Below are 25,525 nucleotides of genomic sequence, written 5' to 3'. Positions count from 1 at the left end.
CCCACATAATAAACTTCCTCCCTGACTTCACACCCTGACTAGAGACACGAAAAGGCACATTTCTTTAAGAATTAATTTCTATGGTATACTGAAAGGTCTCAGGAAACTAAAAACCAAGTGCTTGTTATTAACCACCCCAAAAGGAAGGAAGGTACAGTGCCTTATTCTTCTGTCTGTAGTTTTAAAGATTCCTGCAGAGAGAATTCCCTCTCCAAATGTAGCTGGTGCACAATGACCATTAGTGGTCTTCTTGCTCTGCAGCTAACTGCTTTGGCAGCCCGGGGTGATAATTTGCAAAACAATTGATCTGGCTGTCTCCTATTACATTGAATCATATGGGAATCCCCTTCAGAGTACGTGGGAGGGAGGCCATTCCTATAGTTGTTTGTTCACAAAACACACAGGTCCGCTTTCCCTGGTGGAATAGGGACAGTCTTTGTGGTGTCTCTATTGTTTGCTCTCCAACATTAAGGCTTTCTGTTCCTGCTCAGCCCTTGCACTAGGGACTCTGGGGGAAAACTGCATGCACACATCCTTTGGAAATGGTTTAGGGTGTGGGTTCTGGGAGATGCCGTGGTTCACTTAGTAATTACCATCCCTTCTGATAGCCTAACTCAACTGCACTGTGCTTTTACTAAATGACTAGCTTCTACATCCCTTCACAAATACAAGATACAGGCTTGCTCATGTAAACCCCATAGCTATTCCTTTTCTTTCTGGAATATGTCTCTAAATTACATGAAGAATAGATTTCATAGTTCAAGTTTGACTCCTCTGCATGAATGCGTGTATGTAAGAATGTACATAGGCAGATCCTCTGTTTCAGTGAAACTCCCAAATATAGACTACTGTGAGAAAGACAAGTTAGAGGAATGAGTACAGATGTCGGGAGTGTGTATGACGGAGAGGTGCCACAGCTCAGAAAAGCAAATAGGCTTCCCTTTGTAAAAGACCATATGGATGTGAGCTGGGTTTCATTGTTACGGAATACAAAGTTGGCTTTGGCCAAAGCAAAACTGAAAATAATAAGCTGCTTACGTAGATGATCAATTCATTTTCCTGACACAACCACTTTTTTGTATATTTTTGAAAAGTAATCTAAGCCAACACTGTTAAAAAACAAAACTATAACTCTAGTGTTTCTCTCCTCCCATAGGCCTTATCATTCATTATTTTCTGGTCCAGTTCTGATTTTGTTCCAGACTGCTCAGACATGTAAGGTCCCAGAGAAGTACTAGGGCATCCCTTATCTCTGCCATTATCAGTTCACATGCTGCCCCCTCTGTTTACTCCCATCCCCCATCAATGAAGCCTGTCTCGGTGAATTTGCATATGACCCAAGTGGAAAATGACTGAAAGAAAGCTGGCACTGTCATTCTGCTTTCTTAGTAGCTTAAAGTCTTTTTATCTGAACTACTTCAACCTATATGCCTCAGTCATCTGATAAAATAAAATAGGTCTTATTGTTTAAAGTGAGGTTGAAATGCCATGATGTGCATTGAGTACTCAGAATAGTCCTTGGTACATGGAAAGCACTCAACAAACGCTGTCATTAGGGCTTCCTTTTCTTTCAAGAACAGACTTTTAATAGAGTAGACCCTTAGGGAGGGAGCCCAACCACAGGAAAATGTCAACAAATTTTAATCATAAGGACAAATCCTAGCTTTGATTACACTGATCAGGTAGGAGACAAGGAATAGTGGGAATGCCACAGCAGCCTAGAAATGAGATCTGGGTGCCAATATGCTAAAGGCTCAGGACATCCAGATGCCCACGTCTGGACAGGATGGACCTCGGCAGAAGCAGTGTGTCCTGTGATTCTCATGGGCATAGAGGGCCGTTGACCTGAGTTACATATGAAATATTTTATGTTCCCAAGCCTCAATTTTATTGAAAACAAAACAGAATTAAAAGGAATGAGGTCTTTGCCATAGGCATGAGCCTGTAACATACTCCATCACTGCAGTTGGTTAAGATCAATGTGAAAGCTGCAGTTCGGTGACCCCATGGCCCCAGGGGGATCACTCCTCCACTTTTGTGGAAAGCCTGATCGTCTGCTATCATCCCCTTCAGTGGATGGATAAAGGCCCCAAGGAGAGACCTCATGTTCACTTGCCTGAAGCAGACAGTTAATTTTTCTGAGTCACTTAGCTTGGCTCTAACATTGTCTCTGGTGGTTGTGCTTGCTCCACATCACTTTTTTAAGAGTCTGCACCTCTTAGCAGCAGCCATGAAAGACAATTGCATCATCTTCTCTAAAACACCTAATTTCGAAGATGCTCAGCTCTAAAAAAACAATTGTGTCTTGTTTGCAAGAGGAGATTGTCCCCTTCGTTCAGGCGTGTGCCTTGTCTTCTATGCCATGAGTCACTTGCACTGAGAGGACCCGAATAATGCTGCTGACAGCTGATAGAGGAGGAAATGCCCCCAACACAGTGCAATGTGATGTTTGTGTCTCCTACGGGCTGTGGATTCACTGTAATATACCTTTAGAAATCAGCTATACATGCTCATGGGAGATGAATGCAATTTTGTCTTAACTGTGAGAAAGAAAAAAATCTCTCCATGAGGACTCTGGAAAGTGATGGCATTTGCAGCTCCCAAGACCCACTTTCAAACATAAAAATGTAGACTTAGTCTTTCCTTCTCCCCTTGCTGGTGAGCCTTGATTAATGGTAGCTCAATGGAAAGCAAGACTCCAATTGCTTATTACAGTGATGTTCCTCTAATCTGTTCCCATTACACACACACACACACACACACACACACACACACACACACACACACCCCATACTTAGGGTCTTAGAAATCAGTCTGGTTTATAATGGAGTAGGTGAATTATAACAATTGTGCAGTGTATCATAATTAAAAGCTTTATGTCTTATTGTTTTAAGAACTTAACATACAGGGACATATATGACATTGGTATGGCATACATATTCTGTAAACGATAACTAGTTTTGTTGTTTCTGAGGTTTTTTTTTCTTTTATAGTGACATTATTATATGAAGTGCTTTACAGAACTCTAACAGTTTATTGGCCCGTCATCTTTCAAATCCTTTCATATCTACACAATGTTTTGGAGTTTCTACAATCTAAGCAATGAGATGTTAATATATTTATCATTATTTCATTTTACAAATGAGGAAACCGAGGCTCAAAGATGCTGAGGATCTTGACTATAGCTATCAGAGTCATGATATGCCCAAGTATGATCCTCTGCATACAGGACAGGACCCTGGCTTAGGGGATACCTGTTCCCTGTTTCAATGTCATCGGAGCAGTAGATCCATCTGAAGGAGTGACGTGTCCCTGCAGCTGGAACAAGTGACTATTACATGTGTTACATGTTCCATGTGTTATAGGACATCACTGTTATCAGAGCCAAAACACTGCAGAACAACCAAGAACGGGTAGTGGCTGTTAAGAGATCACTATATGCAGTCCTTGCTCCCTTGTATAATGGAATAGACATCCTTACATGCAGTAGACAGATGATGCCGACACCTGCCTGGTCCACCGTCTTGCCGGGTTTATAGGTGATGGGTCCACTTCAATGAAGATTCAGCAACACTCAGCTGTCTCCTCATAAAATACTTTTTGGCCACAACTCCAAATTCCTATGCTGCCTTTGTGTTTCCTTCCCCCTGGCCAGTACTTCTCATCCTGATTTTGCGGAGTCCTTCTGTTCTTTCTGATGTTGTAAACATGTAGATGTTGGGTTCCTTGCACCTTTTGTTACAAATTCAGCATCATGTCTTTAATATCAAGTAAGCATTGATGGTTCTCACACTCATGTCTTTACTCTCCATTTATCCCTGGACTTAAAAGATGTCTAAGTCATTTAGGTGACATCTCCACATGGGTGTCTAATAACTCTCTCAAGCTTAATCAGTCATAGCAGAAGTCAAAAAATGTCTCCATGATTAAGTTATCTATTGCTGTTTAACAAGTTATCCCAGAGTTTTGCTGCTTGAAACAGCAGTATACATTCATCAATTTGCATAAATCCTTGGGTCAGATTTCTTAATATATAAGCTAACAACTGCTCTGTAAAGAACTCTCACAAAACGAAATGTACTGCTACTTAGCACATTGACTCTTAGACATAGAATACAAACATTTACTATTTCACCATTTTGAGATATCAGTTATTTGGGGGATCTTACGTGGTCGATTCTGTCTTGGCATCTTTTATAAGTCAAAGAATCAAGCAGGGCTACTGTCATCTGAAGGTTGGACATGAACTAAAGGAGACATTTTCACTCTGGCTCATGGGTGTCAGTTTCTAGCTCAATAATGGCAGAAAGCCTTACTGCTTGAAGCATGGTCTTCTCAGACAGATTCCTATGTGTTCACATGACAGAGCGGTTGAAGAAAGGCAGAGTAAGGGATTTCACTGAGAGAAGCTGCACCACAAGGCTGGGGCCCTTCAAATGGACACAGCAATTTGCTGGCTTTCTTGCCCTTCCTTGTTCCTCTTACTCTCCCCCATCTCCACTACCGAGTTCCCTCATCCCTACTCCTCAACATCACTGTGGAATGGTTTTTGCTGGGATCTCACTGAAGGCTGGACAATGCCAAATATTTTTTCTCATGATTACCTGAAAATTTTCCTTATTCTCAACTGAACTTAATTGGCAAAAAAAAAATCCTACACTTTTACTTAATACTCCATATCGAAGCAAAAGCTAATTAACACCAGAAGCTACGACTTACCTTTTATAGGTATAGCTGCTGTGTTGTGTATAAGAATTTCACACACTACCTTCAAGGAGATAAGTTTGAAAGCAAGGAGAAATTCTCCTTCTTATCCCTGACATTTTCCCTCAAATGTTGACTGAGAATTAATGTCCTTTATAATGGGGTCTTTTCTTTATAATTATGGCATAAACAAAAAGTATATCTTGGATAAGGATCATATTGATCAAATAAGCCTGCGGTTGGAGGTAGGGGTAGGAAGCACGGATATGGGGAAGCACTTTCTTGGGTGTAGCTGGTATTTGTAGCTGCCCCGGCAAGTCCTGTTGGCACTGCTTATCCTCCTCCTTCTCGCAGCCAGAGTCATCAGATTGGGATCTAGTAAATATTGCCCATGTATGTCTTCCCAGGTGGATTATGATCGAGCACAGATGGTCTTCAGTCCTCCACTGTCAGGGTCGGACACCTATCCCAGAGGCCCCACCAAACTACCTCAAAGTCAAAGCAAAGTGGGCTACTCTTCAAGTAGCCACCAGTATCCTGGGTACCACAAAGCATCCCTATACCATCATCCTTCCTTGCAAACCAGTTCTCAGTACATCTCCACCGCTTCTTACTTGAGCTCTCTCAGTATCTCCTCGAGCACCTACCCTCCACCCAGCTGGGGCTCCTCTTCAGACCAGCAGCCCTCTAGGGTATCCCATGAACAGTTTCGAGCTGCCCTGCAACTGGTGGTCAGCCCAGGAGACCCCAGGGAATATTTGGATAACTTTATTAAAATCGGAGAAGGGTCGACAGGCATCGTGTGCATTGCAACAGAGAAGCACACAGGCAAGCAAGTGGCGGTGAAGAAAATGGACCTCCGAAAGCAACAGAGACGGGAACTCCTTTTTAATGAGGTAAATGCTGGGTTTCCATTGCCTCTTTTTCATGTTGATGTAATATTTACTGCCTATTTCAAAAACAGTATGTATGCAGGGCCTGGGAAGAAAACGCCATTAGGAAACTGCTTCCTATGCAAGCATAAAGACCTAAGTTCTATGGCCAGAAACCAAGTAAAAGAACAACAAACAAACAAACTGACATGGTTATGAGTGTTCTTAATCCCAGTGGTGGGAGAGCTCCAAATGTGCACTTGCTCCAATCCAGTGCTTTCTGGCCAGAGGGTCTACCCTATGGGTGAAACCCTGGCTAGTGAGAGACCCTGCTCCAAAAAACCAAGAACACTCCTGAGCAACGGCATTTAAAGTTGTCCTTTATCCTCCATATACCTGCTCATACCCATGTACACAGCACTACATACCTCCCCCACAACACAGACAGACAAACAGACAGACAGACAGACAGACAGAAATATTATGTTTCCAGGCATAGATTAGCACTGCAAATAGAGGCAAAAATCAACATCTCCCTGCAGTCCTTCCTCTAGTCCTGATCTATGCATGCATGGCCGTTCCCTTTTTAAAGTACTCCATGCATATCAGCCGCTGTGCTAAGCACCATCCTAGTTGAGAAACAACGCTTTGAGGTAGAAAGGTGTTACCACTTGAGAGACACAGCAACTCAGATTGGTTAAACGACTAGCCCAGGATCATATGGCTAATTGACTGTGAAGCCAGGGTTTGAGGCCTGTCCAGCAGATTCCAGAGCTACCTCGTACTGTGCTGTCTGTCTCTGTAGGTGTACTCACTACTCAACATATGTTGCCTAGAGGATCTGTCTTACTAACTCTGCCAACACTAAAGTCCATACCTGTTTGTGCCCTTTCTATAAAGGATGTAAAGTGCTTACATTTAATTCATGCATATTCTCCTCTGCATGATGCATCATTTCTAGATTGCTTATAGTATCTATAACAGTGTAAATGCTATACAGATATTTGTTGTATTACATCATTTATAGAATTATAAGGACAAAAATTTTTTTATAGTACATACTCATTTTAAAAACTATTTCCATACATTTTTTGTTGGATATGTAACTCATAAATTCACAAGGCCTTCAAGCCTTCAAGATATATATATATATATATGTATATATATATTTTTTACTGTTTACTTATCTTCTATTTGGAATAATGCTATACATGTAGACAGATAGCTTTATATTTTAACTTAATGTTTAATTTAGGTTTCATTTCATGTTAATGAAATTTTAGATAGTAAGTTCTTATATCAATATATCAAGCATATTTCTTCAATGGCCTCAAATTTTCCATCATATATTAAATAAATCACATTTATTAAATAATCTCTGATTTATAATGCTTTCAGTGAATGTTGTTTAGCCTCATGTTTTATAGCCTTATTGGATTCATAATGTGTGATGAACAAGCCAAATGGCACACACACACACACACACACACACATATATATATATATATATATATAATATATATAGTTTTTAGAGAGTTAATATATAATGTTTTCAGAAAGGTACTAATTTTGTTCCTTACCAATAACAATCCTCAGTCACATTTTCAGCAATTAGTAGATATTATATTATCTCTGCTGTTCTCATAGACATGGAGAAATCTTACTACTTTAATTAAAAGTTTATTATTAGTTGTCTGACTTTATTTTTATGTATTTACATGCCATTTCATCCTTCCTTAAATCATATACCCTTTGTTTGCTTTTCCATTAGAGTTATGATGTTTGTCTTACTGATAATAATAATTGTTACATCAGTTTTTGCCTTCGTTATACATTGCACATCAACTTTTTTATATTTATTGCCTATGTATCAATTAGCAGCTCTAAAATAAGTAAGACAGGAGTAACTGTATCAAAAAATACAAAAACAAAAAAAAAAACCCAAACAATGTTTTGGAATCTTGTCCCTTTTGTAATTTTACCAGCAATCAGGGAATAAATGATTTGATAGATTTGTTGGTCCACATCTCCAGAATAGTCTATGGATATTTGAGACATTTGACGTTCTGTTGGGAGAACATCATCTCTTATTAGAGTACAGAAGTGAGTTGGTCCATGGGCACTGTACAGAGCTCTCAGCTACTTCTGAAACCTCATCACTGGAGGCTCCATGAAGGCCCAGTGGCCTCCCTCATCTCTAGTTCCCACAAGATGCTCAATAGCTTACATAAGCCCTGGAAGCCACACAAAGCTCCAGATAAGTGGGCTTGAACATCTTCCCTGTATCCTGTTTCTGATTCTTAGAATTTTTTTTCTTAAATCACAGTTTCAGAGCAGACAGACATAGCTTACCACTTCACACAAATTCTGAAAATCAACTAGAAGTAGCTACAGGGCAACAATTCCCAGATACTCTTTCCAACAAATAGGCATAATTTGGCTTTTTAACAGCCTATAGCATGTTGCCATCTAAGTATGTTCTTTGTAGTCAGACCAATTCTTCCTCAGATCTATCCCAAGTAATCTGGTGTCTTATAGTCCCTCTAATAACTGTTTAATACATGGGCCCCAGTACTATCCATTCAGCTACTATAAATCCTCAGTGGGTTGCCCCACAGTAAAGTATGGAGAGTGATCTATACAAGTCCTTTAGATGTGTCTGATTACATTTTCCCAAATGCTGAAGTAAACTGTATCTTTGATAAATTTTATATCAAATTTTATATCTTAAAGTCTTCCTTTCCTCCTCCCCTCTTTTAACCTTTCTCTCCCCCCCTTCACCCTTCTTATCTTTCCAATGTCTGTTGGCCTGTCATTTTTTAAGCAAATATACTCACTTGATTCTCTTCACTATCATAACTATTGTTGATGCCTGTCATCCACAGTAAATCCCTGACGAAATTCCCCAGCACTCAATGCACCTCACTCAAAGTATTTATATGCCCACCAGTGAAAACATAGCCAGATCTCAGCAGCAGAAAGTAAATATACATCTTTCTCCCTCATGCAGGTCGTGATAATGCGTGATTACCACCATGACAATGTAGTTGACATGTATAACAGCTACCTTGTTGGAGATGAGCTCTGGGTGGTCATGGAGTTTCTAGAAGGTGGTGCCTTGACAGACATCGTCACTCATACCAGGTAAGACAGATGATTCAAAGTACTACTGTAGTAACTACCACCATGATTTCTTCATAAATTATTAATACTGTGCACTCAAGGACTGCAGCCCCCACAGAGATCATTACTAAATCATGAATAAACAGCCCATTCATTAAATTAGCACCCATACACATTGACCCAATCTCAGAAACCTACTAGAATGTAGTTTTAGTAAACAAGAGAATTTCTCATCACTTACATGGGGTCTAGGTTTTTCCTCATGAGTTGCCATGTCCGTATGCTAACTCCACCAGGACCATCTGAGGACAAAAGGTAGAGGTAAAGGGTCAAAGTTTTATGTCACTGCAGTGACCTGTTAGGAAACAAAAAATTTTCAATTCTAGTCGAATACAACTTCAGTGCCTTCAATGTAAGTTCAGTGACATGAATTTGTACTAGTTACACAAAAGCTATCAAATGTGGTCACTTTCTCTTGACTTATATTGGACCCCTGGAACGTTCAGTGCCAGGATTAATATTCTGTGGCAATCATGTCCCAGGGACTTCATTTTCTTTATCTGGAGATTTTTCTAGGTGAGGCTAGAAACAGAAACAAGTTCACCAGAACCCAAGAAAGTGGCATCTTCTGAGCATCAGAAAGCTGTACCTAAACCTGTCTTCATCCTTAAATGTTATTTCCTTTCTAGAATGAATGAAGAACAGATAGCTACTGTCTGCCTGTCAGTTCTGAAAGCGCTGTCCTACCTTCATAACCAAGGAGTGATTCACAGGGACATAAAGAGTGACTCCATTCTTCTGACAAGCGATGGCCGGGTAAGGTTTTCATGTTGGTTCCCCTCTGGTTTAGTTTGTCAGCTTGCCTGTCATGGACATTATTCTCTTGAGAACATTTTCTCACAATTCTAATTTTTGTTAGTCACACGTCGCCCACTCTACTTCCCAGAACTTGCAAAGAGGAAATTGCCTTTCCTCTGTGTCATCCTGTTACTCAGAATTACCAGTGACCTGAAATTGATGGAGAATTAGTATCCTCTACAATGAGAGTGGGAAGTAATAGAGACTATGGGAATTTCTTTTATCTTTCTACTGAATTCCTTTTTTGCTAAATGATTTTGGCTTTTCTTTGGCTCTGTCTATTCTCTTCTTGTGAGTATGTCTATCTTCAAAAATCTCCACATCCCTGGGAAAAATCAATGACCAATTCTTCTTGATGGCATTGAGAAGACTTTAAAAGATAGTTTACCTATGTGAGAACAGACATAGAAAAATTATAAGAAACAAGTCATAAAAGTGGGTACAGTGTTCTGAAATAGATCATCATTGTTATTAGCTCATGCTGAAGAAATTGTGAGGTTTGGGGCCACTGGGCAGGAGCTCAGCGGGTCTTTGGTAGAAACCAGGATATTCTGAATTTGCCAGATGAAGCTTTAGAATAAATGCCCCTCTTCACTCTGCTCCTTGATTACAGTCTCCAGGAAGTCATCAATTTAATCCCTGCATGCTGGTTTGAGAAGGCTCAAAGAAAGAAAATGCATCAAGATTTAAAAGGCAAAGAAAAAACATTTACCAAACTATATTTTGATACCCAGTTTTCTACATGTCTCATCAACATAATCTACACGGAGATTCTGTCAAAGTACAAAAGTCAACAGAATATAGGATATGTGACCACCAGAGAGGTAGCAAATTCTCATTCAAGGAAGCTTTAGTGAGAAGAGTCTTGACACATAGACTCTGACTATATAGGCTCTCTTCACTCCTCTGAAATTCTCCCCAGAGGAAGTGAGCTTGGGATAAGGAAACAGGCTTTTATAATCCAGGCACCTCGGGGAAATAGAAAATGTCCTTTTCACATAAGAATTTGCTGAAGAATTATCAGAGATGAGCTGGAAGAAACTGCCCACTAGTTTTGGCTCATCTTGTTTTATATTTTAAAAATTTAAGTTTTATTATAGATAAATTAATAAATTTAGTAAAGTGGAGAGGAGAAAGATACCTCATAATCCTATTATCTCTTTTTCCATATTTTCATGTATGTGCATATATGGTGTGTGGTTTGAGGTTTATGCATGAACAGTTTTAATTACTGCTTTTGTCAATACTCCAGTTAAAACTTTTTTAAAGGAGCAGTGCAAGAACATGCATAAGTTTGCTTTGTTATACAATAAACCACTCAAAACTAAGTGGTTTAAAGCAATTACCATGTCTTTTATTCAAAAACGCATAGGTCAGTATTTCGTGTTTCATCGGCTAAGACAACTGGCCTCTGCTCCATTCCACATTTGTGAACAGCCTGTAGCTCATAGTCTCCATCATATACTTGTAGTTGCTGCCTTTCAACCAGGCTAGAGGGCAGATTCTTCCGGCTCAGCTCTCTGAGAATTCTTCAGCAAATTCCAACATGACATGAACATTATCCATCTGGCTGAGGTTATCTCTCTACTCCATGTCGAAATCCAGCTATCTATTAGAAGAAAGTGGAGACCATCATCTGCAGGCTGCTCCCAAGCTGATGATGGTCTCTGTCCTGTCTGTAGCTAGCTGGCTTTCAGTGTGGGTGGAGTGCTAATGGGTCCATATGTCTCCCTTCTCCCTGTAGAGTAGCCTTGTATAATTCACATCTTGTATGTCACAGTGTTCCCAAAACTATCAAGAGGGGCAATCCCTAGTACAGAGGCAATGCACAATGCATTGCAGCCCTCACCTTATATCATCCTAGCTAAAGTAGGCCACACGTTTATCAGATCCCAGTTTCAAGAGATGGAGAATAGACTGCACGTTTGTTTTCCTGCACACATGTAGGTATAAAGTGTCTTTCACGTTCCTCTGTATTTGTGTGTACATGGGTGTGCATGCTTGTAACAGCTTAAGTCTGATGACTGGAAATCATTCTTTTCCCTTTCCTTGAGGCAAGGCCTCTCAACTGAACCCAGAAATCACTGATATGACTAGTCTAGCTCACCAGCTTGCCCTAGGGGATTCCCCATCTTCACTTCCAACATGTTGAAATTACAGGGAGTCCGTCATGACCCCCAACATTTATATGGGTTCTGTGGACCTTAACTACAGTCCTCAGATTTGCTGGACAAGTGCTTTAGTCTTTCAGCCTGAGCCCACTAGCCTTTAACAGCTCCTCTTAGTAAGACAAAGCACAAAGTACTACAGAGTGATGCAAGGGAGAATGTATGTGTATACAGAAGAAGCATAGGAAGAGGGCAAAAATCCTTCCATATGACTAAGAAAGCACCTACAAAAGGCCCCATGAACACAAAATGGATGGAGCACTGAAATGGTGCGTGAGTCAGCTCTGGGAACGATATGTCAAGAAAAAAAGGCAGGGCAGTTCCAATCCATGCATCTTTCCCTTCGTCTGGAAGTTGATCGCACAGCTTCTTTTTCTGGAAACATCTGATTTGAAGTCAGATGGGGGACTAAAATCATAAGACAGTGTTTAATCAACTTAACTAAAGATTTTACCTCTGTTTAATATGCAAGATTATTAAACTATCCAATTTATACTCTCAAAAGTAGAACTTGTGTCTCAAGCATCCTTATACCTCTGTGTACTCAGAAGAGCCTATAAAAATGGAAGCATTGTGAGTGTTCCCAGTCTTGGTGATTTTATTCACATATTTATTTTCTGAACGCTTATTATCATGAGGGCTAGGAAAATATAGGTCCTAAGGATGAACACAAGGAAGTACTTATTTCATTAAGCTACTTCATTTGGAATATAAGAATGTAACAACAGACATATAGAGGAAGTAATAAGTAAAATGCCTATTTTATTGGTCCTTACCAGGGAAAATAGTTCTGTGGGTAAAGTGCTTGTTGCACAAATACGAAGATCTGAATCCAGATCCCCAGAACCCACATAAAAAAAGCCAGGCATGGCGATGCCTCATTGTAATCCCAGAACTGAGTGTGGAGAAAGGAGGATCCAAGGGGCTTGCTGGCCAGCCAGGATAGCTAATGGCTAAGTCCCAGGATCCTGTTTTTAAAACTAAAGTGGAGACCATTATAGTAAGACACCTAAGATTGACCTCTGACCTCTTCACTTGCACACACAGGTGTGTGTGACCTCTTCCCACACATCCATACCTACACACCTACATTCCTACATCACAGACCCAATGGAGATATCAGTCAATTATTCTGACAAACATTAAACAGAAGATAATAAGTGTGAGGATTTCCATAATTAAGCAAGCAAGGAGAATGAGGCGTGATGTTGCCAGATCTATTCCAGAGAGCAGTCAGAGCAGGCTCCTGCATGTGAAGACATGTGCTCCTTCCCCTCCCAGAACATCACAGGATATTGGTTCCAATGGGCTTCTCAGTCTCTATCCAGGAATGGAATTTTTAAATAAGCATAAAGAGAAATGGATGGAGTGAAAGAGACAAGCTGTATCACATAGCTCTGTATAATACTTAGAGGCCAGTAAGCAACAAGTGAGTGACTTGCCAAGCTGAAATAGAATTCATGCATATGACCAATAAATCCATTCATTGAAAGGGCATGCACACAAATGGGCTTTATGGTCAGTCTCTTCTTTTTAACTATAAACTGATTCCCACATGTTAAAACTTGGGAGATTTCCCATAAACTTTCAACTATCCATAATCCTTGGGAAAAAACTCAGCCTGGCAGCACTGTGCTCCAATCTGTCCATGCCAGTAATGTAAATGTCATAAGTGTGATCCCTCCTAGCAGATCCTGCTAGAGCTCCCCCCAGAGTTTTATGGAAACCTACCATTCTTGACCAATAGCTACACCCTCAAATCTTCCCACCTGCATCTTTTTGCTGGGGGGGGGGGGCTTTCTCTGGCTACTGGGATAGGTCAAGCTAGTAATTGGAGAGAAATACCATTCTCCCTCCCCAGAAGCCACCTTGAAACGTCCTAGCAGTAGGGTATATGTTCCCTGACTTACCTTGTGGAATGACTGTGAAGGCCTTATTCTATGAGGTTAAGTTCCTTCACAGAATAAAGTCTTAGTGGTGATCTCTCACTTAGCAGTTAAGTCCTGATCAGCTGTTCCTGACTTCCATGTTATGCTTGTTTGTTTCATTGCCAGAGTTTCTAATATCTCTCAGAGAAGTGACCTGCCTGAATTCTTTCTTGACTTGGGATGTATTTCAGGGGGGGAAACGCCAATGAGTGAGGTGCTTATAGATAATGTAAAGAGTCTAGCACATCCCTTATATGACTTTAAAGAGGAATAGAGAGGACAAATGACCACAGATCATCAACCAGTGTCTTATGACCACTCCACCCCCTCACTACAATGTCACCAACCCTCAGCAGGAATCCAGTATCTCCTCACCAAGGATGTGCCCTGGTGTATTCATTGTCTCTGGCTGCTCATTTAATGGGCTGGTATTATTAGTTCTGTTCCCTTTGACATTTTTATCTCTTAAATAGCATTTTACAATTAACAGATGACTTAAAGATAATCACACAGAGGCAATTTTTAAATAAACAGAGATTTGAGCATCTGAAATAGCTTACTGTCCTAATCTCCATCTATGTCTCCTTCCTGCTAATTCTCAGAGGGAGGGTATCTCCGTGTAGGAGGTATCACAGAGCATCTGAGGATAAGCTTCCAGCTTTCCTTTAACAGTGTGATAAAGCTTTGGGAAAGTAACTTGCAGCTAACTGTGCTCTGTCCAATGGTAGGAGAAGAAATGAGGACTCTGCCCCTCTCAGCTGATGTCTATGATGTCCTCCCGCTCCTCTTAGAGAAGGTGTTTGATGACGTGGACCTTAGGTGACACTGCTTTCCCCGTCATCAAACTGGCTCTTCCTAGTCCCGATCTCAGGGTTTGTTGTTGTCCCTTGCCATTGCTCTCAGTAAGGTTAAAGTTCTCAGACTTTAGTGAGCATCTGAAACCAGTAGAGAACATGAAAATTAAACGAATTTCCCGGATCCTGCCTCTAGGGTGATGATTTAATCAGGCTAAGTGGTACCCAGGAACCTTCGTTACTAACAAACTGCCAAATGATGCTGAAGGTACACATGTTAAGCACTATTGCCTTGTAGAAAGCATCTAAGAAATATTCACAAAGGAAGCCATCATTGGCCGTAACTCAAACCATGAAGCAAAGACACAATAACCTAGTTTATGCAATTTACAGAACAGAAAATTCATAATTCATTTGAGATCTACAACTGTTCTGGAATGGACTTTCTTTTGCCCATTCTCTCCCTTGCGTGTTTGTGCAGCCCATTTCCTGGATAAGACATGTTGGAGACGGCTGGGATAGGAGGTGAGAGAACAGCTCCATGTGAACTGTAGCCTCTGAGTTCCTTGGTATGTCCTATAACACGTTACATCTCCCCTGGCTGGAGGCAATGTACTTCTTCCTGTTATTTCAGTGTGACTGCATTAAGGAGATGGGGTAGTTTGCTGCTAAGCCACACTGCACAATTCCACCTGAAACAATCCCCATCTTAGAGCCGTGTGGTTTGCTTCTAATTCTGCCCACTGTACTTTATTCTACTTATTACTTGAGTTCTCTTTATCTACTTGAGATTTATTTGGACAAATGTTGTGTGCAATTATGCTTTTTTAGAAAACTGTCTTTTATGTACTTGGATGAGTTGAAAAAATCATACAAAGGCATTTATGCTCCTGCAGAAGAAGAGTGGGCCTAACTGCCAAGCGTCGTTTCAATTCCTTAAGTTATACATTTTGTCAGGGAAATAATTATTAGGATGCCAGATTTTGAAGGATTTGGGGTTTTTCATGTCATCAAAGAGAAACACACAATAAGATAATGAGGTTAAAAAGCCAGTCCCCAAATGCTCAAAATGTCACTTCTTGGTCATTCAAGTTTCTGATATGTGTAGGCAAATGAAATGTATTGCCATAATTGTGACCATTAATCTTTAATTTATATAATAATAAGAAACTTTCTTATTATTATATTCCTTCTTTAAAAATGAAATTATAAGCTTTAGAAACAATTAATACTATAACAGGTATTGTGCACTCAAAGGCACACAAACACACACAAAACATATATATGTGCACAGAAAGACATTACAATGTCTTAAACTTTACCTACACTACTGCAAAATGTTCTATTTGATGGATTCTTTTCTTGAATTCTCTATTTTAATTTTATCCATTAAGTTTAAGCTGTTTGAGTAATTTAAACATTGTTAGTCAAAATTGAACCAGATTATTTCAAAGTGTAGCTGATATCATTAAAAATTCAGTCTTTTAGATTTAAATACTTGCTCCTTCCTCTGCCTTCTACCTCCCGTCTTTCTTGCAGTATCTTCCAGGAGCATGAAGAATATATGTGGGTTCACAGGGTGAGGGAGATAAAATCCATCTTCTCACTCTTCTATGGTCCTTTCCTTGGTCAACCTAAATTCTCCTGATGCTTAGCCTGGTGTACTCTGGGAATTAATTGGCCCATGGGGGCTGTGCTGTGCAGGAAGGCACTCTGAAGGTCGTCAAGGCTCTAGACTCTTGCTCCAAGTGCTGAAAGCTCTTCTTTGGCTGCTCAAAAAATGTTCCCACTCTCCTGCCAAGAAATTTCTGGATGCTACATCCAAATGGTGATGTGAGCAAACCTACTTCTATCCACACCATGGGTTCCCTTTTCAAGGCATAACCAGGGATATTAATCAACTGGTTTTCAGGAGTATATCTAAAAGACTGTAATATTTTCATGGTAGATGACTAAAGTTACTGTTTCAGGCCTTTTGATTTATCTTTAATGGTTCTAGTCCTTCCTCAGGACTTAACCTCATTAAAAATTGTGGTCATCCGTCTAGACTCTCAATCCTAGTTGATGTAGATATTAAGTATTTAGAAACAAAGATACTTAAAGGTCTTCTCTCCATCCTTAATGCAAAGACATATGCTACAGACTGCCTTGAAGCCTACTATCATTTATAGGGAAGGTTGGAAATAACAATACTAGAAAGGAGTAGGAGGTGCAATACAACATCAGAGAATCAAAGTATCAACTCCACATTGAATGGCTGATACCAATTTCTGTTCCAATTGCTCTGCTGCTGTGATAAGGGAGAAAATTGTTTTCTTGGCTTATGCTTGTAGTTCCCAACTCATCATTGGGAAAGCTAGTGCAGAAAGCCAAGACCAGTACACTGGGGCAGGGATCATGGAGGAATGCTGTGTGTTGCACACTCTGGCTTTCTCTCTCACAGGCTTATGCTTATTTATATTTTTTACATAGACCAGGACCAGCTGCTTAGGAATGCTCACACATCAATTAATAGTCAAGACAATTCCCACAGGTGTGCACACAGGCCAATCTGGTCAAGGTAACTCCTTATTGAAGGCCACCCTCTCAGGTGACTCTAGGGGCTTCAAGTTGACAATAAAAGGTAACTAGAATGTAAAACATATAACTGCATACTAGTATTTCCAAATAAGGGTATATTCTAAGATCTCTCTCTCTCTCTCACTCTCTCTCTCTCTCTCTCTCTCTCTCTCACACACACACACACACACAATTTAATTAATAACAAATCAAATGGTAAAATAGATTTGAAAGCTTTAGAGGGTGAGGAGATTGCGTGCTATGTACCATGCCTGTGTAAGAATAAGAACCTGTGTTCAGATACCCAGCACTCCATGTTCAGCTGTACATGCCCATAATCTTAGCATTGGGTGACAGAGACAGGAGGATTCTAGCCAATTAGGGAGCTCCAAATTCATTGAGAGCCTTTGTTCTGAAAAAGGGGACTAGGTAAAGAAACATACCACACATTGACCTCTGGTCTCTATGACGGTGCACACACAGGTGTACACACACACACACACACACACACACACACACACACACGTATCTTTTTATTATAAAAATTCCAGTGGAGCTACATGATTATAGTTGTAAAATGAAGGGCTGTGTGTTTGTTGTCCTAGACAAATATTGACCACTTAGCTAAACTCCTACAAAACCAAGTTCAGATAGAAAAGGAAAGAAAACCCAACACAAGTAGATGGAAAGAAATAGGCCCTAAAATCAAAAGTCTAGGGATAGAGCACACCAAAGACGTAAGGTGAATGTAGCAGAAGGAGAGCCAAGAAAAGGCTGAGGAAAGCTCAGAAGAATATGAAGAACAGCAAGAGATAATTTGTACCCAAGAAAACAGAGTATACTTTTGATGCATGGCAATCTTAACTTCTGATGGTCATTCTCAACATTGCTAGTCAGTGCTCAGTGTGCCCACTGTCTTGGTTTCTATTGTCAATAGTAGGGGTAAGTTGCCCATTAATGTTCTGTCTATAAGACCACTGGGCATTCAGAGCAGGTCATGATGACTGAGAACCATACCTTCCAGCACAAACTGAGCTCTGGGCCTTTAGAGTCTGTATATCAGCAGGTGTCTCCCAGTGCAGTTTGTTCTGAAATATGGCCTTAAGAGCATTAGAGTTCTATGGAAGGATTTTCAGAGCACTTTCATGATGTCAAAGATTAATAAGATAATATACACACTCTGAGTCCTTGGGCTAACCGCTTTAAATGTCTGACAGCTGAGTGCTGACTCTCAGTTTACATACCTAGATTTATGCCTGCAAAGTTTTTCACCTTGGCAACTTTGATTTCCATGGCAAAGGAGCTAAGCAAAAAGAGAAGGGGAAGTTGGCCCTGCAATGTTAACTCAGGAACCTAGGCAGTTGGAGGTCTTGTACTATCATAAATACAGATAAAAATAATGGATATTTGAGTGATCTCAAGGTCTGTAAGAATCTAAATGTGTTCAACCCCAAGAATCTGAACTGTAGCAACATGAATCACATTTCTATAGAGAACATCTACTCCATTACACAAAAGCATCATTGTGGGTTTGAGAAATATATTGTTTGGGATATACTTAACTTGTAAGGGTTACCTGTGCTTGTCCTATAATTTCATGAGAGATAAAAGCTGTGGGAGGTCAAGAGTCATAGGAAAGGTTCTGGGAACTTCTTTACTATCTGAGTCCCAGTAATGAATGTGGATGAATCTCTTTGTCCCTGTTTTCAGGTCTGTGTATATATGTCTACTCCCAGTGGGTGGTGTTTTCTAATGATCTCTTTACTGCTTTGCTTCTCCTCTCAGATAAAGTTATCTGACTTTGGCTTCTGTGCTCAAGTTTCCAAAGAGGTGCCAAAGAGGAAGTCACTGGTGGGTACCCCATACTGGATGGCTCCTGAGGTGATTTCCAGGCTACCTTATGGGACAGAGGTAAGTAGGTGGCAGCCATCAATTGGGGCCCATGGGCCCTGAGATCTGCCTCTGAGGCACAGCGGTACTGATTAGTGGGTCCAGGAGTTAAGGGACTTCTGACTCTGTTGATCCCCGCCATTGGGGATCTACTGGCTCAAAGCTGACTGTGACAGAAAGAGCACTGGTCCCACTGGGCACATCACCACAATCTTTACACAGTGGGTTTCTCTGGAGTCTTGCAGGAAATTGGGCAAGGGAATCACAGAGTGAGTAAATCACTGGTCCCACACCCAGTGACAGGTTGTAAGGAAATATAACTAGAATGCTTCAGAAAGGGGAAAGAAGTGCAGAAAGAGTCACGAGGAAATAATATTTGCATCTCATAGAAATATAATAGAAAATCATGTGTGTATAATGAAACATTCAAAATATAGCCTAATTTCTATTTCTTCTAGAAATGAAAGAAAACCTATTAAGGGATAAAGCTTAAAATATGAAAATGAAGGAAGGTTAAACAGAGGCTTTCTAGGCAGGGAACAGTGTGCACAAGAACTCAGAGGCAAACAGATTTCCCATAGTGCTTCTGTGCACTGTGCTCTAGATGGCAATGGCTTGTACTGATGAGGGGACAGTGGTACCTGAAAGAAGCCAGATGCTGTTCTCCTGCTTTGCTTCCTGCGATCATGAATAAGAACCCAGCTTGTTTTCCTCACTGTGGTCCCCAGAGCTAAATCATCAGTGACAGTCATCAGAAGTAGTAGAGGAAAGACACAGAGGGCAGATAAAAATGTAACAAGGGCATCACAGAAGATGACTAGATGGGTTTACCTGCCCTGGCCTCCCTTCCTCTGGCTTGCCCATTCCTTACTCAGAACTGCTTGCCACCCTCTGAAAACAGCTTACCAAGCAGGAGTCTGTGTGGGTTCATTTAAAATAATAAAAAGCAGAAAAGGAAAGCCCTAAAGTGGGTGGGGACAGAACTTTGTGAAAACATACTGTGTGTGGAACAAAATAGATTCTTGAAGTTTGGTTTAAGTGTGTCAAAGAGTTTTCTCAATTTCTTATATTTAAATGTAACTTTCTTCTCTATTTTCATAATGTAAAAGGTTTTTATTTTCTTTTTTAATCTGGCCTGATCAGTAATTAGTACAGAACTTACCAGGATAAAAATTAAAGTTCTAAACTTGAGAATGGTAAAATTTCATTTCTAATGAAACTGGTAAGAACTTAACTAGAACCATCTTTGAAAAGCACACACGGCCTAGGGAGATAGATTACCCAGTAGTTAAGAGAGCACACTGCTTTTGCAGAAGACCTGAGCTCAACTGCATCAGACTGCTTACAACTACCTGTAATTCTAGTTCCAGAGGCTCTGACATCCTTTTTTGGCCTCTGAGGGCAAACCATACACACAAATACACACACACACACACACACACACACACACACACACACACACACAAATATGTAAACAAATGACATTAGCAAAAAGAGTGAAATAATTCAGCATGTAAAATTCTATCATAAAGTTTGGTTTCATGACACATCAGAACTCCAGAATGTTCTCTATTCCTGACATAACCAGTGGATTGTGCCTAACAGGTGGACATCTGGTCCCTCGGGATAATGGTGATAGAGATGATTGATGGTGAGCCTCCCTATTTCAATGAGCCTCCTCTGCAGGCCATGAGGAGGATCCGGGACAGTTTACCTCCAAGAGTGAAGGACCTGCACAAGGTAAGAATCACCGTTGGATCTTTAAGCCTCTCTATTCGTTTAAGGACTGGCATATCCAGTCCACTGGCTCTAATTTGGGGTAAGAGTTTTGGACTTAGTCATCTAGATTCAAATTTATATTCTTCTGTGCCTTTACTGGGCAAGTAACTCCATACCTCCTACTACAAAGTTTTTCATCTATTAATGGGATGTCACCAGTTTTCTCTCAATGGACCGGTGAGAGGTGAATTGAACACTCTTTCCAGTATGTCCTCTCTGAGTAATTGGTACCTTCTGAGGACATCTAAGCACTAGGGATATTGCAACCCAAGCCTCAGATCTCTTGACTTGTAGCGCTTGCATTCTAAGTAGAGAAGAAGGCAATACAATCTACACAATAGGATTTTAAAAATCAGTGCATGCTAGAAAAAAGCCAAAGTATTGTGGAGAGAGAGAATGTACAAGATGAAAGATAGGAGCTCCCTTCCTGTGAAAACCAAGGAAGCCATTTACAGGACGCTTTATGTGTGCCAAATGGAGAGAAGGGGCCAGCCATGCAAAGATCTGGAAGAAAAACATCCCAGGCAGAATGAGCATCAGATGCAAGGACCTGAAGCCAGGGAAGAAGGCTCATATGCTGCATCAACACAGTACAAAGATGAGGATAGAACATTTCAGAGATAGGTAGGGACTAGATCATGCAGGGAGAGGAAGGGCATGTTCATATCAAGGACCAATTAGTGTGATTTTTCACATGTTCTAAGACATAACGACTGGGACTAACTCATGGCTTTTAATTATTCCAAGAAATAGCCTGCTAGCTCTCAGCTCCTTGGCAGACCTGACATTTCAGTCAAGCCCAGCCTAGCCATATCTCCCTCCATTTGCTTTCTAACAGAAAAAGCTCAAGGCTGCTGTTTACAGGAGTAGAGTTTGGAACGGTAGAAGCTCCCAATTCATCTCACCCCTTAATGAAAAGGACCAGAAAATCATTAGCATAGGTTGTGCAGAGGTGCAGTACAAAGGAAACCATAAGAAATAAGAGTCTGAAACTTTTACTGGGTTGGATTAAGGTTAACCAGTAAAATTTAACTAAAAACGAATTGTGTGAAAAATAACCCCGCACCCAGTAGAAATGAGTACTATGGAATACACAAAAATATATTTATCCCTAATGTTTAAAAGCTGGGAGATCCCAGGTTTGTTTCCCAAATAAAAATAACCTATGAAATAATTGAACAATGAATGGGACACAAAAATGAAAATGATGAACCAAGTAAAGAAAGAATCTCATAAATGCAGCATTGAGTAAAAATAAACCAATGAACAGTTTACAGATATATAATACATTCATAACACATAATGTATTTACATATTATATATGCACATACACAAATACGCGTGCACACACATACATATATATACATATATATAAAATTCTGTACAAAATGTAAAGACAGATAAAACTATCATATCCTACTAGCAGTAAGATACTCATTACCTTTAGTTGGGCTATAGGTAAAGGCAAGAAGAGAAGGCTGAGGCACCCTCTTAGAGTGGTAGAAATGTCCTAGATCTCAACAGAAATAGAGAATGAGCAGATGTCAAAATATGCTAAAGTCAATCAGGACATTCATTTAATGGTGCTCATCTCCAAGTAACTAAGATAGACATCAAGACAGTTCACTTTACAAAAATTAAAGGGAAATGTCTGTGTCAACCAACCTGATAGAAATTTGTTTTTCTCTGTGAAGAAAGCGAAGGCATCCCCACTGAGCACTATTTTATAGTCTTAGTTGACTTTGTCACACATATAAAGAGTTCCTATATAATCCCGACATAATTGCCGTCATTTCTTACCATCATTATTTTATTTAATAAACAGTTTCTCTATCCTTTACCCTCTTTATTTCAAACTTTGAAAGCAATTATAGTGATGACATCTGTTTTTTTTCTTCCATATCTTTCTCCTTAATTTCCTGTTTGAAGTTATCAATGATGTTAGTTGGGGCATCGTTTCAGGACAGGAGGTTGGCATCTGTTTTAGTCCTCACTATGTCTGTTTCTTTTTGCAGGTTTCTTCCATGCTCCGAGGATTCCTAGATCTTATGTTGGTGAGGGAGCCCTCTCAAAGAGCCACAGCTCAAGAACTTCTTGGACATCCATTCTTAAAATTGGCAGGCCCGCCATCTTGCATCGTTCCCCTCATGAGACAATATAGGCATCACTGAGAGGAGTCACATAAGATGCAAAGCTAGGCAAAGACATAAAAATGATTCAGGAGAACATGAGGAGACCCACAAAACATGCAAAGACCTGTGTATTCTAAACCAGCTGATTGGTGGGACAGTGTGATGACCTGACCGGCAGGGTTCGACAGACCAGGGCATCTTCTTCTAGTGTCTTAAATAGTAGGCATCTCTCCACTAACAGCTGGCATGGTCAATTGGAGCATGGCTTTAATAAGTCATTATTATACATTTTCAGCCCTTCTCCCAGTGAATCAGAAGGACTCAGTACAAACTCCGTTACGATATATCCTAGCCACATGCAGGGTACCATATAGGATTTTCTATTATTGAAAGAATACTTTTCTGGCAAAAAAAAAAAGATAAAGAAAGGAAGAAAAGAAAATAAAAAGCACTTTTTTTCTTAATGGTAGCAGTGTAATGTATTTTGCAATGAATTTGTAATTTTTCTGTACGATAGTTTTGATAATTTATAGTACTTTGATGTCACGTAGCCATTGTCTCGGTTGAAGTAATACTTGTTTACTAGCAGGCGTTTGAACAAAGCCTTTCCTACTTTTTTATCCCTTTCAGAGAACCAACGATTCTTTAGGAACTTTGAATACTAAATGACCCTCAGTCACCGTCAGCTTTAGCAGAATATCTTTCTTATCTTAACAAGTGTCTTATGTGGTGGAGGAAGAGTTAAGGGGGATGGTGGTGGTGCGGACACTTCACTTACCCAACCAAATATAATGAAATAACATTTGAGCCACAGAATTGCCATATGATTCCTTGAGATGATGCTAAGTATTTTGAAAAATTACATATTCCTGCAAAGATTCTGGTAACACCATTTTTTTCTTTTGTAGAACCAGATATTACCCTTGATGCCTCCCTTCAAATAGGTGTGGCATCCTCAGTGGCCAAATTTCCCTCCCAGGGAGTAATTTTAATGCTGGGATCTTTGGACTCAGATCCCCAGGTAGAATGTTTCAGTGAGACCATGGAAATGCCAGGCTCACAAAGGGAGAATGAATAAGGCAAGTTGTTTGGTCCGTCACTGTTTCTAAGACTCTGTATGCTAGCACACCAAACTCTTGTCTGTATTTACCTTCATGCCACAGTATTAATCACTGTTATTCATGTATTGTGCTGAAAGTCTGAACGGATGATAGAGGATGAATTAGCAAGGGGGTACTTTACCAAGTATGGTCTAACTTCCGTGGTGGCCGTGTTATAATGTGTTTCTGACATAAGGAGAGTTTGTGCTGCTGTCTCGATCTTCCTGAATGTTGATAAAAATGAATGACTACTACAATACATTTTGTGTTGCTTGTTGGATGAATTTGCATGTTAACTGTAGGCCAATATAGATTTGCCTTTAAAACTCTGGAAGCGCTACATAGTCATCATTAGTTTCTATTAATTATGCATCAGACAAAAGCCATTTGTTACCAAACTGGAAAACCAGAGGCTTTACTTAGTGACTTTGCAGACTGTAACAAATGGGAAAATAAATTTGTGAAGATACTCTGGTTGATCTAAGCATAATTAAGATTTTTTGTAATTAATAGGTTGATAATTATTTATTATAGTTTAAAAGGAAAAAAGGCATAAAATGACCTTCTGCTGATTAGCTGTTCAGTTTTAACCCAAACTGGAAATGCTTTACAATCAATAGAATCTATAACTTTGTTTTATAAAACACAGAACATCAATGTTTTATGAAAACTGTTAAAAGTCTTAATATAAATATGTAAGAATAACAGCAATCTCAATCCCCAAAATTGCAATCCTAAAATGTCACAAAACAGAATGTCATAATTCAGCCAGGACTATGTAGGAGAGGAAAGAAGAGTCAATCAGAATCACTTTTAACCAGAATCAACATTAAAAAAATTCATTGCAAAATCTGCAAAAAAAAAAAAATAGCAGATTTTGGACTCAAACAACTTTCGACAGTGTAATGGAAATTTTTTTCTGTAATTTTCTTATCAATGGGCATTTTTTACAGTATTCGGTGAGTTTACTAAATGTTACTGTAGCTTAAAGGAATCTGTGAGCAGTGAGCATTGGCAGAAGCTGCACCACAAATAAAGTAAGTGTTTGCCTTTTTCCCACCGTGCTATTGGAGAGACTTGTGTTCTGAGTGTGTCTTATTAAGTAAGTAGAGATGGTGTGCCTATGATCTCATGGGTGCAAATGAATTGGTTTATATGTAACATCATCATGTCTCAAACTGACGAAAAACATCCCTACCCCCCAAATTACCAATTGTGTAAGAATTTGATATAGATACTCTACTTAGAGAAGAATATTAAACTCTGAGGAACCAGGTTCAAGGAAAACCAGATGGGTAGCTAAGGACATCCATCTTACTCCTAGGACGTTGAGCTGATTTGAGTCATTTTACCATGAATTTCACTAAAAAGTCTTAGCCAGAGAAGGAGCTCAGTCTCTCCATCACTATATTGAGCCCTTGAAGTTGGAGAAAAATATGTATGTCAAAGAGCCCGCTTCTTGTCTAGAAATTTTAGACGGTGACCTTCATGAAATGACCTAAGACAGAAAGATGAGGGAGGACAAGTTCATCGTATGTCAAGAAAGAGGAAGATGGTGGCAACCTCTCACAGACAAATCCTTGGGCTTTGCTGCAAAGGGAACAGACATTATGTTTTC

The 25,525-nt window shown here is 39.9% G+C and overlaps 1 protein-coding gene across 3 annotated transcripts in view; it reads left to right on the top strand.

The window, feature by feature from the left end:
- Positions 1 to 24,966, top strand: part of Pak5 (p21 (RAC1) activated kinase 5) — a 300,079-nt gene extending 275,113 nt beyond the window's left edge. For all 3 annotated transcript variants that reach the window (NM_001434031.1, NM_001434030.1, NM_001107781.2), the window contains 6 exon segments: positions 5,112 to 5,600; positions 8,587 to 8,720; positions 9,389 to 9,515; positions 18,792 to 18,917; positions 20,502 to 20,636; positions 22,691 to 24,966. In NM_001434031.1, coding sequence (NP_001420960.1) covers positions 5,112 to 5,600; positions 8,587 to 8,720; positions 9,389 to 9,515; positions 18,792 to 18,917; positions 20,502 to 20,636; positions 22,691 to 22,846 — 1,167 coding nt within the window. In that variant the 3' untranslated portion in view covers positions 22,847 to 24,966.
- Positions 24,967 to 25,525: the final 559 nt, after the last annotated feature.

This window comes from Rattus norvegicus, chromosome 3 (genome assembly GCF_021556685.1).
Source record: "Rattus norvegicus strain SHRSP/BbbUtx chromosome 3, alternate assembly SHRSP_T2T, whole genome shotgun sequence".
NCBI classification, from domain to species: domain Eukaryota; kingdom Metazoa; phylum Chordata; class Mammalia; order Rodentia; family Muridae; genus Rattus; species Rattus norvegicus.
Note: the sequence above shows the minus strand (reverse complement) of the source record. Positions and strands in the feature narration are given on the sequence as shown.